The sequence below is a fragment of the Podarcis muralis genome, chromosome 1, assembly GCF_964188315.1.
Source record: "Podarcis muralis chromosome 1, rPodMur119.hap1.1, whole genome shotgun sequence".
NCBI classification, from domain to species: Eukaryota; Metazoa; Chordata; class Lepidosauria; order Squamata; family Lacertidae; genus Podarcis; species Podarcis muralis.
In genome coordinates this window covers 46,141,889-46,157,181 of record NC_135655.1, presented here as the reverse complement: position 1 = coordinate 46,157,181, position 15,293 = coordinate 46,141,889, and the positions used below count along the sequence as shown (strand labels likewise).

Genomic DNA, 15,293 nt, shown 5'->3' with positions numbered 1-15,293 from the left:
AAATTCTCCAGTAGTGTTTAGGATCCTCCAACTGCAGTTGTTAAATGTATTGAGAGGAGGAGCTTTGTTTAGAAAAAGTGGCTTTGGTAATAGAAACTGAACTGCAGCACAAAGTGTTTCAAGTCATAGTTAATCAGCAATCCCCCCAATATTGCCTTGGTGTGTGTCAGCCATTTTGTATGGTTACCACCATTCATCTCTCTATGCAGAGAGCTTAAATTAGAGTTGAGTCTTATCTCATGTGTGCTAGGATATGGGAAAGGTAAGAAAGAGTGGGAGGGAGCCTGCTATTCCTAATTTTCTCCAAACCACAACATAAAGCACCAGGAGAATCTGTGTCCTGCTGGCCACCCTACTCATCAGAGCTGGTGAGTGGATTTGTGGACAACTCTTACTGGTGAAAAAGAAACTCCCCACCCCCCTGCAAATAATGCCAATAACCCTTCAACTGAGTACCAGTGGGAATACTGGGGGCCAGTGGGGAGACTGCAACAACAGGGTTTTGCAAATATGGGCTTTCAAAGATGATCTGAATAGGGTATTTTCCTTTTGTACTATTTCAAAAGGATTTGCCAATTAGGTTTTTAGCTATTGTGGAAAAAGAGCCGCTCTTTTATGCCAAGAACTGGCGCTATGTCAAGAACCGAGATCATAATTGAAGAGTCAGGATGAGGGCTCATGCAGCAGAGTGCCATCATGGGTAAAATGAAAGTAAGGTCAAAGGTTAATCACATTCCAAGTCGTAAAGCATTACAGAGGGGGCAGACTAGGTTACAGATTGACTAAAAAGGGCTTGAATACAGGTAGTAGTGTTAAGACTGTTCTCAAGAAGGCATGTGGTTGGGATGCTGAAATGGTACTATGGGCAGAACAGAGCAAAACCAAAGCAAAGGGAATGATAGCAGCAAAGCCTCTTAGACATCTCACTGATAATCATACGGCTTCACATTAGCCAATATGTCTGGTGTCAGTTGCCTTAACTGTGGTTATACGGTGGCGATGCGGTCAGCCTTTCTGCTATTAGGATGAGCTTCTTATAGAGATATGGAAAAGCCAATGTACCTAACAGGTTTATTCCTTTAAACAGGCATTCCTATACACCTTTTCTCAGTCCCTCTCCCCATCCAAGTGCCCACCTTCTATGCAAACATTTTCTCTGAATAACGGGAGGGTGCTGCAAAGGTCTGGCCCCAAGGGCTTGGATTCCTAAGTGTTTATCTTCCTTCCTTTAAAGGCGTCACCAAAGCGATGGCAATGAAATGGCACATCCTCGGTTGCGCGCATCAGCCAGAGATCTTCGTGCCTCACCAAAGCGAGCATCTAAGTCAAATATCGAGGAAGAGCTGAAGAAGCTAATAGATCTAGACAGCCCGACACCAGAGTCTCAGAAAAACTTTAAGGTAGGTGTTACAGAATGGTATCATCGCCTTCCTGCTGAGAAGAGGATGTCAAGGCCAGCCAGCAGCTGCTGCAGTTGGTGTGAAAGAGCAGGTTTTCCGCAGTCCCATGACTGCTGAGCTTATCTCTTTTTTATGATTAAGTATAAACAACTGTGGGAGTCGGTGCGCAATAAAAGCTACAACTGTCAGTTACCTTTCCCATACATTAACTTGCATTTCCTGTAAATAATTGATCAGTGGGTTCTGAGTTTAATGGCCAGGATGTTAACTTGATTTGGCCACAGAGATTCCCTTAATTTTCTTGAAGGGCTTCTGATTGCTTTCTAAGACTCGGTTCAAAGGTCTAGTCCTGATCTTACATGGCATGGTAGTAGCGTATCTTACGAACCACTTTCTCCCAACTGCATTCCTATGTGCCTAGAGATTTGCCAAGGTGTGTCTGCTTTTGCACTCCTCAGGGTTGGGTTGGGCCACAAGAATAGGGCATCTTTTGTGTTTTGTGAAACAAAATCTCCAGAGAAGCCCACCAAGTTTATTCTCATTTGGCCTTAATGGAGTTGCCCTTTTCGGCAACCCTTTCCAGACCCGCTGTATTTCTAGAGAATGGATTTATGTGAACTGCTGGATATTTTTCTTCAATGGCTTTATGTTTATTTGCATATTTCTGAAAAGTGCAAGTCTGAGTAAAACACTAAATCTGAAAGTTTCTGAATATCTGCTAGATTAGAAAATGCTACTGTGGTTCAACACCAGACAGAGTAGGGAAGGAGATTAATGCTTTCTGTTTTAAAGAGCTTTCGTGGTATCTCACATTACAGCATCTTAACAGCATCTCATGGAAACCTTTTACAACCTGATCTGTGGTCAGATGAATGGTACAGAGCTTCTGACAGGGTGTGAATTTTCTTCATGAATTACAACATTGCCACTGGCCTCCTTTGGTTCTTTGGGAGTGTTAGTTAGGGAAGGTTTCAATATACTGCATTAGCAGGTGCCACAATTGCACCTCATAGTTCTGCATGCAGCCTTTTATCAGAAGGAGGTATCACTTGCTGAAAAGCCACTACTGCTAATGGAATGTTTTCTTCCAAAGGCCGCCTTCGTTCAGTTGAGTGGCTCTTCCACTTTTCTGATCAGAGCTCTTGAGTAATGGCATGCTTGGAGTGAGCAGAACTTTTCTACTGAACCCATGCCTCATTTCGTCAGGGCCAAAATTGCTTCCCAAACTTTAAAACACTTGAAATAAATCCACCCAGAACAATTCCTTAAGGTTTCACCAGAAGTACTAATGACTTAACCATCTTTAAACATCCAGTGAATAATCTTGAAGAAAGAGCCTTGATTTCTAAGGCCTCTGTGCTGAAAGCCACTGCTTAACATTTCAAGCTTGTCAGAGACTAAATGGTTTCCACAGCAACCATGAAAAAGAGGGCACTCGCAACTTCTTTCTTTGCTTGTCAAAACCCAAAGAGGCTTATTAAAACTTGTAAGTATGAGGTTCCATGTACAGATTATTTTTCAGTGTTGTCTTTGAGGCTGGAGCAAAGGCACATTGCCACAGGCAAGTATTCCCCCCACCCAACTGCCTACTGGCATTTTGAGGGGAAAGATGAACAACTTTCTCATGACTCGTCAGACAAGGACTGTTCTCTTTCCACAAAATTGCTAATCATTTAAATGATTGATTGTCCTAGTAGCTGTTACTACATGTCTCTTGTGGAACTCCTCATGATCAATGGAGTCTGCTCTCTCTCAAATTATTTTCCTCATTTAGACGGTAGTCACTAGTTTAAACAAATAACCTGCCAAAATTCATGAATCCTGATACCAGTGTTACTATTACTGCCTATTCTCTTTATTTAAAACATCCTCTTAGTAGACAAGGGCATTAAGATAGCTCTTCCCTAACTCCTTGAAAGAGTTCATTACGAGCACTTACATTCTCTTTGTTCAAGATTAGCTGTTTTCTGAGGGGACGCTTCTTTCTTTCTTAGCCGCTCTTTTATATTTCCTGCTGTCAGAAGAAGGGGAGGGGCCATGCTACTGAGTCCCTGCAGTGTGACTCCTCTTCTTTTGGCAAAGTGATTCCAGTCCAAGAGAAGAACTTGTGCTGCAACACCCACTCCGCCACATCCTAAAATTGCTAAGGGGAGCACTTTTCACAAATGACAAAAGAAAAAGTTTGTGAAGCTCCTCCCCCGCAACCCCCACGTTTGTCTCAGGCACATTTCATTAGGTGGGGATTTTTTAAAATCCAAGTACACAATGGCCATATGGTTCAGCATCTGCAGTGTAAAGTGAGGTCTGGTCCAGAAAGAGTCTCACCTCTTTGATAAGTTGTTTGTCTACCAAACTTCTGAGTTACCACCATGCCTGAACAACTGTAGAACTTTTGGCAGAAGACATGCAGTAGCAGAGTGGGCTTGTTCTTTCTCTCGCTAAAGATACTCATATGCATTGGTACAGTGGTAGAGTAGCTGCCTTGAGACCCCTGCCTGAAACCCAGCCATTGAAGACCATACCAAGCTAGATTGACCAATGTTCTTGATTCTGTATAAAGCATCTTCCTATGTTTGAGGTCTCTTCTCTTTTCTTTTCTCCTCCTCTCTTCTCATAAACAAGCCTTACTGGAGCAACTCACTTCAGGGATGTTTATGTCTGCCCTGGGGACCAGGTACAGCCCTCCCAGCAAATTTTGTGTCCCCCACCCCAATGGCCCCAGCAATTTTGGCAGCCGTAGAAGGAAATGAGAAAAAGTATGCAGTCACAGCATTGGAGTAGGTAGAGAACTTTTAAACCTCTCTTTGAAGCCCTGAAGGGCATGCAAATTGACCTCTCCCTACTCATCAGATTAATCTTAATGAATGGAGAGGTGGCAATAACTGCCCCAGCAACTGAGGAGGGGAGCTGTGTGTATCTGTCCTGGGTGTGGAAGTGAGAAAGTGTTGGTGGCACGCAGCTCTCAGACAAAAGAAGAAGAAGTTTACCCTACACTATGGCTTTTATCCACAACAACTCTTGGATAACTTTTGTACATACAAAAATACAGAATGTAAGGATTCAAAAAAATTCCTACAGGAGAAATAATTAATAAGCTTCTGATTTGGAGGTTAATTCTATTTTGGCACACTGCTATCCCACCCTTCTGGTGCCTACACACCACCCAATAATTCCTGCTACAACTTCACTATGCAGCGCTTGCAGCCAATCAGTGATGATGATTGAGAGATTTGGGACTTGGGAGATTGGGGAGATAAGGTACTAAGGGAGACCTATGTTTTTAGCATTGTTTACCATGCAGATGTAAGAGCCATTCCTTCCACATCTTCTCTGTGTAGGAGGAATATTGCTGAATTGATAGATTCTCTTCAGCACTGTTTTGAAAGTTTATTGTATAATAAAATAGAAAATGCAGGAAGTAGAAGAAATGAGAATTGCCTTTTCCGTCTGAGGGGCCTTCTAGATGATGTTTTTTTGTGCAGTAAAGGCACAGATGCTACTCATTTATTGTAGTGGATCCACCAAGCAACTTTCACGGGTTAATGATTTCTGTTTCTTGGAGATGTTACCTAGCACTCTGGCCATAATATTTCATTGTTGAAAAAACCAGCCTCTCCAACCCTGCTGCTCTCAGCACCCAACAAACACTGTTTGGTGGAACATGGTTGTGTGAGCACTCAAGTGCAGGAATGTTCAGTGACCCCTTTAAAAAGGGACTAACAGACAGACAGGCTTACCCTCCAACACACATATCGGTCATAATGAACGTTGTGCTTTCTAAAATGTATTTCATTCTTTGGAGGATGGATGCAGCACTAGAACATGTATCTCCCTGAAGTTCAGAAAATGTCAAGCAGCCAACAAGCAAGCCTGATCGCTTTTTGTTACGTGAGAGCAGGTTATCATGTTATTAGCACAGACAGGAGAATATCACTAAGAATATTGATTTTACAATTCAGGATAGGCCTTTAGTCCTTTTCGGGACATGCTTACTTAAAATTAGTCCAGTGTACTTCCAGATATGTTTTCCCACGTTGTAGCTGTGGGTATAAATGCCTTTGGGATGCAGACACGTGTAACCTTTGAATCGGTACAGGTTAACTACAATTTTCTGTGCACCCATTCTGAAAGACCTGAAAGGGACAAAATCTTATACTGGAACTGGTTCTCACTTTTAAAGGTACATTCTAAAATCACCTTATTATTACATGTTGTTGTCATTAATATGCCGCCCATCTGACTAGGTTATCCAAGCCACTCTGGGTGGCTTCCAACAAATTAAAAAACACCATGCGCTTTTGACATGTACTACTGGCAGTTATCGCTCCTGTCTCTTCTTCCAGTCTCCGTTCCCCAGCACTCCTACCTCAAGGCGTGCGTTGCAGAGGACCCTGTCAGATGAGAGTATTTACAGCAGTCAAAGGGAACACTTCTTCCCCTCGCGAGCTTCTCTTCTAGACCAAGCCCTGCCAAATGATGTCCTTTTCACCAGCACATATCCTTCTCTTCCCAAGTCATTACCATTAAGAAGGCCGTCGTACACGTTAGGAATGAAATCCTTACACGGTGAGTATGCTTCCAACTTCAGTATTATTGTGAAAGTGCTGTGCGTTGATTCAGCCGGCAGCCTGCTCTGTCCTGAGAACTCAGAATAAGCAAGCTTCTTTCATACCAACCATGCTTTTGTGCTTAGAGATGGGTTCAAAGGTATGTTGGTCATGCCTTATGTAAGCTTGAAACGTGAATATTGCAATGTATTCTGCTTGGTGCTGCCCTTGATGGTTCAAAAGCTACAACTGATACAGAATATAAGACCTGCTTTTGAAGAGGGTGGTCATTACTGGCTTTTTATGCCAGTGCCTCCAGCATCCGCTTGCCTCTTCATTGGCTCCGGAGCATAATTTAAGGTGATTGTTTTGGCCTATAAAGCTCTATGTGGCTTTATCTTAGAAACTTAGACCTATGTTAGACATATCGTAGGAACTCTTCAGACCAATAACAATCTTTAAAATCAGTGGTATGTTCCTTTTTCACCATACCACCGATATGCCAAGTCAGAGCAGCAATGGCACAAAGGTTGGCATTCTCAGTGGCTGGACCTATTAGTTTAATCTGGCCTACAATGCTCAGTTACCTTCCTTTTCACTTTTGAATAACCTCCATGTGGATCTGAAGCTGTGGAAATTCAAGAAGAAAATTGTTTCTTTAGAATATTCTCTCAGCTGAATTTGAGTGTTGTTAGCTTTTCCTGATTTCTGCTTTTAATTGTGTGTTTGTCTATGTTCTTTGTTGCTTCAGGAGAGTTCTCTGCCTCTGACAGCTCCCTCACAGATATCCAGGATCAGAGAAGGCAGCCCATGCCAGATCCTGGTCTCATGCCTCTGCCCGATTCTGCTTCTGACCTAGACTGGTCAAACTTGGTAGATGCTGCCAAAGCCTTTGAGGGTAGGTCTTGGCAGGTCACTGCTTCAAAAGCTCTTACACCCTCTTTACAAATTTGTTTTAATTTGCCATGTCTTGCATAGGTTTTTCCAGCTCTGAAACCCACGTTTCCTCTTCAGTTGCAATGGCAATCTTACGTCACTTAACACTATTCCATTGCAGTTTCTTTTTGCATTTTTGGTGTGCTTCCCATTTTATTATTGTACCTGAAATGCAATAGGTGCTTTGCTGTCAGTCAGTGTTTTCAGTTCATCCTTATTTTGATTTGCAAATATCAAGGCTTAAATGTGCAGCCTTTTGCCACAGGGCCAGAAAGACCTTTAAAAAAGGAATGTGGACCATTTAGTGATATAACTAGCATTTTCAGCAGAAAAGGCTCCCAGAGCACCTTATACAGGATCAATTAAAACAGGATTGTTCCTGCAAGGAGGCTTGCAGTCTAGAATACATGACATAAAAAGAAAAAAATGAGGAGGAAAGAGGAAAACAAAATCAGACACCACTTCATAAAGTCATTTCTGTAATGATTATCTGAAATGGAAACAGTCTCAGAAGAGGATTCCAGTTCTTGACTTTGTTACAGGACATTCTTTTCCTTGTCTTCCTGTTTTGTTTTCATGTGAAAGAAGACTGCTTTCTTCTGCTGCAAAAGAAAAAAATAATTATTTTGTGGCATGTGTTTGTTTGTTTGTTTGTGTGTGTCTCTCTCTCCAGTCCAGCGAGCCTCATTTTTTGCCACTAGTGATGAAAACCACAGACCTGTCAGTGTTGCTTCCAACAGTGATCAAACCGAAGATCAGCTTCCTGCTCAGATGAAGCCTTACACTGGGTATGTAAAATGTTAAATGATGCTTGGCAGTTTATTCTAGGGAAGGAGTGAGGAATCTGTGACCATCCAGATGTTCTTTGACTCCAGCTTTCATCAGCCCCAGCCAGCATAGCCAATGACCAAGGATCATGGGTGTTGTGTGTAGGCAGTCCATAAACATCTGGAGGGTCACAGGTTCCCCATCCCTGATAGAGAGGGATCTGCTCATCAGCATTTCAAATAATCATTGTCTGGTTGATGGAGAAGACGACATGTGTAGTATTATCTTACAATAGCTATGGCAAGTAGCACACATTGCTTTAAAACTCTAGAACAGGTCCACCTTTGAGAGAGTCTTCCTATGTTTTTAGATTAGTCTTTCCAGAAGGGGTATTAGAAACACGCAGTTGCTGTCATAGGATGCCAAACCAACCCAAAAGTCTATACAGCTGTTCCGAAACGTGTTGTTAAGGCTTCCCACAGACATAAACCCAGCCACATGGGCAGAGTATAAATAATAAATCATTATTATTATTAGCATTAGCATTAGCATTAGCATTATTATATTATAACAGGTGGACCCTGGTTAGCACTAACCTTGATTTGGTGCCTTAAACTGGTTAACAAGATGCAGTAGGTTCAGAGCAAAGGAAATAACTGTTCCACACAGTGCATAATTAACCTGGCAAATTCAATGGATCCTTCCTGGTCAGAACCATGCAAAAAGAAAGGGGCATATGTTTTTCTTGGGGCAGGGGTAGGGAATGGGTGGGTTGATATTCCTATGAAAACCAGCTCCTGAAGACAAACACCTGCAGAGGATGCCCTGCTCCGCGGCTTCCAAGAAGTGCCTGATTGGCTGGAATTGGAATTGAATTCGATTGACACTTGATCTGTTTCAACAGGGGACCTTATGTTCTTACTGATTAACATCCTTTACTTACCAGGGGTTATATATGCAGATGTAACACTGATTTGTGATTAAGGAAAGCAAACCACTGGTTCTGTCTGCATAAGACAGAGAATGGGGGACTTGGTGCCCTTCAGACGTTATTGGAATCCAACTCCCATCATCTCACCATTAGCCACTGGAGCTGATGTGAGTTGGAGTCCAAAGCATTGGGGGGGGGGGTGGCCCTGGCATAAGGCCACAGAGAAAGTAAACAACTCTGTGTCTGTCTCCTCCTTCCTGCAGTAAAGAATCTCCTCCTTCTCTTGCTTCTAAAGTGAACCAGCTGGAAAGTATGCTGAGAATGTTGCAGGAGGATTTAAAGAAGGTAAATATTTTGACTTAAAGAACTTCTGAGTTATTTCTGTTTAAATGCTAGACGTGCTAACAGCTCTGTGAGCCCTGATCTCATGCTGTATTTCAAAACAGAGTTTTTAAGAAGCCCTGGAATGAAAACATAGATAGGAGATGAAATCAGAAGGTGTACTTTCTTACAGCCAAACCAAGTGCAAAACCCTTTACTTGAAGTGCCACTGGTGCTTTTTGTTATGCATAGCTGCTGGGGGGGGGGGAGTGTTTGTCAGGAGTGCAGAAAGAGAACTTGACCCTTTATTCCCCCACCACAACACTCCAAATAAAATCTGCCTTCCACAGCAGCTGTTAGTCTCAGAAGACAAGTGTCTGTGGGAGCTTACCTCCTGTAACTAATAGCCACCAAACCAGAGGTGACAGTGGTGGTTTTCATTGAGAGCATGGCAGGAAAAGATAGATTTAAGCCCACATACTGTAATTCTAATGAGAATGGAGAGACCTGTGGCAGTTAAGAATAATTGTATTAATAGAATAATATAGTGATAATTTGAAGTGTGTGGTTTGGTGTCATATCTTGTTTGAAACACGGAATAACATTGAGTCCTACTGATGGCGGATGAAGAGGAGATCATGCTTTGCATCGGCCAGTGGTCCATTTCCTGTTTGGCAGAGAGAGGAAGCCTTGGATTTATAAGGGAAAACTCAGCAGAATTGATGGCACAAGCATCTAGGTAGAGGGAAAGGAATGTCATCGCAAATACCAGAAAACTTGGCATGCCACAACATCTCAAAACGCTGTATCAGGAAGTCTTTAATGCTTGACATTTTGTTCTGTTTTTATATTTTGCTGGAAGCTGCCCATAGTGGCTGGGGAAACCCAGCCAGATGGGCAGAGTAGAAATAATAAAATTAGTAGTAGTAGTAGTAGTAGTAGTAGTAGTAGTAAATTAGAAGGCGGGAAGCCTGGGGAGGTTAGAGAGAACACCCTTTTGATGAAGGTCTGCCCTGGTGATCACTATAAGGCTTGCCACATAGAATCCACCATCTGAGATCTTTTGTCTTTTGCTCATTCTTCTCAGGAAAAAGAAGACAAAGCCAATCTTCAGGCCGAAGTCCAGCATTTGCGGGAAGACAATTTACGGTTACAAGAGGAATCCCAGAACGCCTCTGAGAAACTGAAGAAATTCACGGAATGGGTTTTCAACACAATTGATATGAGCTAAGAACAGCACACGTTGAAGCAGACACATTGGCAAAAAAAGTGAAATCACCTCTGTAGTGGGACTTTGCTTTAATACCACACTAATCATGACCTTTGAAAGTCCAGTCAGAGCACTTTTACATCTTTCATACTCTGATTACCCTTTTTTTGCATCTCTGCAAGCACCCAGAACTATTGCAGATCAACAATCATTGTCTGCCTTTTGTAGGAAAAAAATAAAAGCAACAAAAAAAGTAATTTTAAAGAAAATAAAAGTTTAACTGCTAAAATGTGAATGTCTTTATTTTTTTGCACATTCTCCTTACCTGTCCTGTACAAAATGACTTGGGAGAGTGGACCAGAATAACTTGTCCATCTGCCTCTATTTATTTCTATTCACTCCTTTGTATCAGTTTCAGATTAATCTGCTTTATTCTTGCTGCTTTGGCAAATATTACAACTTCTAGAAAACTAGGAAGATGTTTGTTTTGCTGCTTCCTTTCTATTGTTTCTGACGTATTCCACAAGCCAGAGGATGTGAGCTATGTTTTGGGTGTCACCTTAATGATTTGTGCTTGACCATCCTTAGTGCTATCTCCACCTACCTTGTATAGAGCCATTTCCCCTAGAGTGTGCACATGTACAAGTGTGTACAGTGTAGCCAGTGGAGACTTGAGCCATGGCTATGGCAAGTTACCCAATTCCATTTCTGCACATCTCTTTGAATCGGTGGTTGTTGCGCCTTTGTTTTCCAGCGGAAGTGCATGGGCTTCCAGCTACCTAAGGGACAGAAAGGCAGTACAAATTTGATATGCGGAACAGATATCCTTTCTCAGGCTCCTTGAGTGAAGAGAATACTCACTCCTTTTGTAAGAACTGCCCTCTGTGTCTTCCTACCTAGGGACCTTTCTCTCACCAATCCCTTCCTGATAGCATTGCATATTTTACATTTCTTTAATAGAGATAGCCCACTCCTGTTGATCTGGAGATTGTGTAATTACGTCCAGGGTGGATTCTAGGTTTGGGGAGCTCTTTGGGCCAGACACTCTTCATCCGTGGGTCTCCTCCTCTTCTCCACTCAATGCCTTTCTCTCTCCCTCCGGGCCCAATCTGCACAACTGCCTAGAGGGAAGTAGAGGATGCTACCCTGCTTCCTCGTTTTTGTCTTTTGCTTGCAAACAGTCAGCAACAGCAAGGAGGGAAAGGGCCAGGAAGCAGTGGTCTGTGGGCCTTGACAGGGCCCACTCCCGAGAAAGGAGATGAGCCAAAGCTCTTTCTCCGTGCCCCACCCTAGCAGTGTGACACTTAGCACCCTTATGCAGCACCCCTGAAGTTTGCCTTGGAGAACGAGACAATACCGACCCCCCAGTTTCCATTGGTGGCCTTTTGACAGATAACGTGCTGTACTGTTAAGACTGCACACAACGCCATGTGTGCCTGAATGCTGTTGACCTCAATGGATTTTCATTTTAATAGCTTGCATATTGAGACTTTAATAGGACACGCCAGTGTCGCTGCCCATGTGTTATTTCTTAGCACTCGTACATATCCAAAATAAGGCGAAGCTGTGAAGCAACCGTTGCGAGTTGCGCTCCATGCAGCAGGTGTCTGTCATACAAGTAAATTTTTAATAACTTTGTCATCATTGCCCTGAGTGAAAAGACAATGGGAGGGCTCCTTTATTAACATGATCGAAGTCTTCCCTTGATTTTTAGAATCGGGAGAAGGAAGAATCCTTCCTCTTGAATCTTTGGCACGTGACATTTCCATTAGAACTGCCATAAAATGTCGCATCGGCAAGGAATGAAGTCTTAGCATTGGGGGGAGAAACCGGTGTGCCCTGCAGCCTGCCTAAGCTTTGTTTCAAGTGGCATGTGGTAAATCTCATTTGTGACCTTCTCTGCATGCAGCCGTGATACTCTTTCCTACGCACTGTTGCGCCTAACGGCAGCAGCCCATGCCTGTCCATTTCACCAACCTTCCTCTCCTTCCCTGTGTTCTAGGCCTCATTCATCACTGGGAATGTTCTTTACCTTCCATTGAGTCTTCCTGGCCTTCTTTGATACGCATTTTCATAACTCTTAATTAACTGTACAAACCCACATGGTTCGTTCTGACCTACAGCTTCATTCGATGAAAATCCCCTCGGGGTGTTTCTCCCCCCTGATAACATTTGGCTATGCGAGAGGATTGGTTTGAGAGTATTTCTGGAGTGCTTTCGCAGAAAGATAGAATGTCTTAGGGTGTTGTTGTTTTTCATCTTCAATAATTTGTATGAAGGAGATCTATATAATGCCTGAAGTAATTTGTAAATGGGAAATATTGCTAACATCTCTCAGCATCCTGACTTATTTTTTTCTCTCTTTAGTTTTTATTTTATTTTAAACAGTGGGACTTGAGGCAGACTATTTATTAGAGTTTTGCAACAGAGTTCTTGTATGAAGCCTCTAAAAGGCTACTTGTAAAAAATAATAATCTGACAATAAAATTCATTTTAAAGGCTCTTCTATATACGATATCCTGTTTATTTTCATTCTCTGAGCTTTCCTTACATAATGATTCCCCACCACATCACCTGCCTAAGAATCCATAAAGACAATGATTAAAAACTTTTTTAAAAAAATAATAATATGCACAATTCTTTTTTACACATACCATTCCATATCCTTTGTAGTTTCCCTTCTTGCATTTTAGCACATTCCTATCTTTCTTGTAGTAGAAACAAATCCATTAATTGTGGTTTTGCTTTAATTTCCCTTTATACTAGCACTTACCAACTAGCATTAAAAGGAAGGCTGATGTTGGTTGCTGTGCAGGGTGGTCCCGGCTACTTTTTTCTGATGCTTGAGTGAGAGTGTTACTTCCTTATAGCAGAGTGCTTGTCTGGAGCCAAACTAGATGGGACATTTGTCAATGTAGTGTGCTGGCAAACCATCCCTGGACACTAAAATGTGTTGAAATGCTAAAAAGAGACCTGGTTCAGAGTGGGAGAGCAGAGCAATTCCCTTCCCCACTTCTCCAGAATGAACTGGGAAGCTCTTGCGGAGCTATGAGGCTTTGTTTTATGTGTATGTATTGCACCACTTCAGTTGCAACTCCAAACACTCTTTTACAGGGAGCAGGACTGCACTTTAACTTGGGCTTACTTCTGAGAAGACATAGATCCGGCTGACACTGTAGAGACCCGAGCTGCAGTCTTAAAAGTACTTATTCAAGAGTTAGGTTCTTTGAACACAATGTGACTGACTTCTGAGTAAACATACCTGTGTGCTGTAAAGGCACTGAAGGAGACGTTCTTGATTTTGCTTATACTGATCACGGTTTTATTTGGGCATGCGGCATCTGGGTGTTATGTGAAATAGGTGCTTTGGTTTATTGGCATTCTTGGCAACGAAGAATATTAAATCTCATTGTTTGAACTTACACTGTGTTGATGATATTCAGATGTTCCTGTATTAGCTTGTGCCTTTGTTTACTTGCACATTTCTTGAAGTGAGTAATTTCCCTTTAATACAAGTCCCTTTATTACTCGTAAAGGAAGCATATTTTAAGTGTACCATGAAAGGTTCCTTTCACCTTTTATTTATTTATTTATCATATCACCATTCCTATGTCAAACAGATGTTGGCTGCAAGTAGCAGCCTTTCTGTTTTGGTTGATTTACTATTTAATGCAGGGGGTGACCTTTCACCCTCCAGATGTTGTTGGACTCCACATCCCATCATCCCAAGCTAATATGGCCAATTATTGAGATGATTATAGGCCAGCAACATCCCTTTCCCTGCCCTGATCTAGCTCACAGATTAGCAAGGCATTCAATAGGCAAGGTTTTATTTTATTTTATTTTTTTAAAACCCCACTAGTACATCCGTTCCATACCAGAATACAGTGGTACCTCGGTTTAAGAACTTAATTTGTTCTGGGATTCGAACCGCTGACCCTCCGATCAGCAAGCCCTAGGCTCTGTGGTTTAGACCACAGTGCTACCCGCATCCACACTCAGTATAGTGGTACCTCGGGTTAAGTACTTAATTCGTTCCGGAGGTCTGTTCTTAACCTGAAACTGTTCTTAACCTGAGGTACCACTTTAGCTAATGGGGCCTCCCGCTGCCGCCGCACCACCGGAGCACGATTTCTGTTCTCATCCTGAAGAAAAGTTCTTAACCAGAAGTACTATTTCTGGGTTAGCGGAGTCTGTAACTTGAAGCGTCTGTAACCTGAAGTGTCTGTAACCCGAGGTACCACTTTAGGAAATAAATTTTTGGACAAGGGCAGCAGTTACAGAGACATAAATAACAAAACGTGAGTTCATATTCTGTATTTAGAACAATTCATAGCATTTGTCCTTAGGAACTCCCGGCAAATCATCACTGATGCCAATGCAGCAGAAAGATAATACCCGTGAGAGAGACCAAGAACCATGATTGACCTGTTGAGGATCTCTTGTCTTCTGCTGAGTCTGACTGCAGTTGATTCAGGGTTGGTACTGTAGGTGCTCTCATCTTCACACCAACAGAGAGAGGTTTGGGGAGATTTTTTTGCCTCTTGCTGAATGTGGCAAGGCACCCTTCAAGAAGATGTCTTCAGCATCTCAACATAAGGCAGCCCTTGTCAGCTGTTCACCCCTGAGGAGAAATATATGCGCACTCCTTCTGGGTCTTCAGCTGCCATAGCACACTCCTCCACCCCAGCAGTTTCTGTCAAAGTTGTATGTCAGTAGAACAGACTCCCTTAGAGAGCAGTGGCTCTGCAGTGTTGGAGCTCTTTAAACAGAGGCTAGACGGCCACCTGTCTCTCCCATTCTCTGACTTTTAGGGAATTGAAGCACTCTTATTCCCGGTGCATTGAAAGCTGTGAAAACCAATTTCTCACAAGTCATTTATTGTTAACTAAGGGGTTTTTTAGGGAAAGAATTTCACTGATCAATGCAAAAAATAAGCATTGGAAAAAACAGTTGCTGAAGTTTCTGTGCAGCCAGCACAAAAGCAAGCGCCTCCTTGTGACACATGAGCTCTCTGAGCATAATGCCAGCTGCTGCTGCTGCTGCTGCTGCTGCTGCGCTCCTTGGCTCTTCTGTTGCCATGCCGCTGCCTCTATAGATGCCTTTCAGGAAAATCTGCATTCTTCCCAATTCTGCTGCACATTTCATTATATACCTCTGGATCTAGGCCAACATCTGTG

At 42.5% G+C, this 15,293-nt stretch overlaps 1 protein-coding gene across 10 annotated transcripts in view; it reads left to right on the top strand.

Annotated features, from left to right (window-relative positions):
- The window catches only part of SIPA1L1 (signal induced proliferation associated 1 like 1), a 145,379-nt gene extending 132,758 nt beyond the window's left edge, over nucleotides 1–12,621 (top strand). For 9 of the 10 annotated variants that reach the window (XM_028724783.2, XM_028724806.2, XM_028724792.2 and 6 more), the window contains 6 exons: nucleotides 1,235–1,400; nucleotides 5,744–5,966; nucleotides 6,699–6,845; nucleotides 7,557–7,671; nucleotides 8,846–8,927; nucleotides 9,991–12,621. In XM_028724783.2, coding sequence (XP_028580616.2) covers nucleotides 1,235–1,400; nucleotides 5,744–5,966; nucleotides 6,699–6,845; nucleotides 7,557–7,671; nucleotides 8,846–8,927; nucleotides 9,991–10,134 — 877 coding nt within the window. In that variant the 3' untranslated portion in view covers nucleotides 10,135–12,621. The remainder of the gene's footprint in view (nucleotides 1–1,234; nucleotides 1,401–5,743; nucleotides 5,967–6,698; nucleotides 6,846–7,556; nucleotides 7,672–8,845; nucleotides 8,928–9,990) is intronic. The other variant, XM_028724797.2, reaches the window with a different exon arrangement.
- The last annotated feature ends 2,672 nt before the right edge of the window (nucleotides 12,622–15,293 follow it).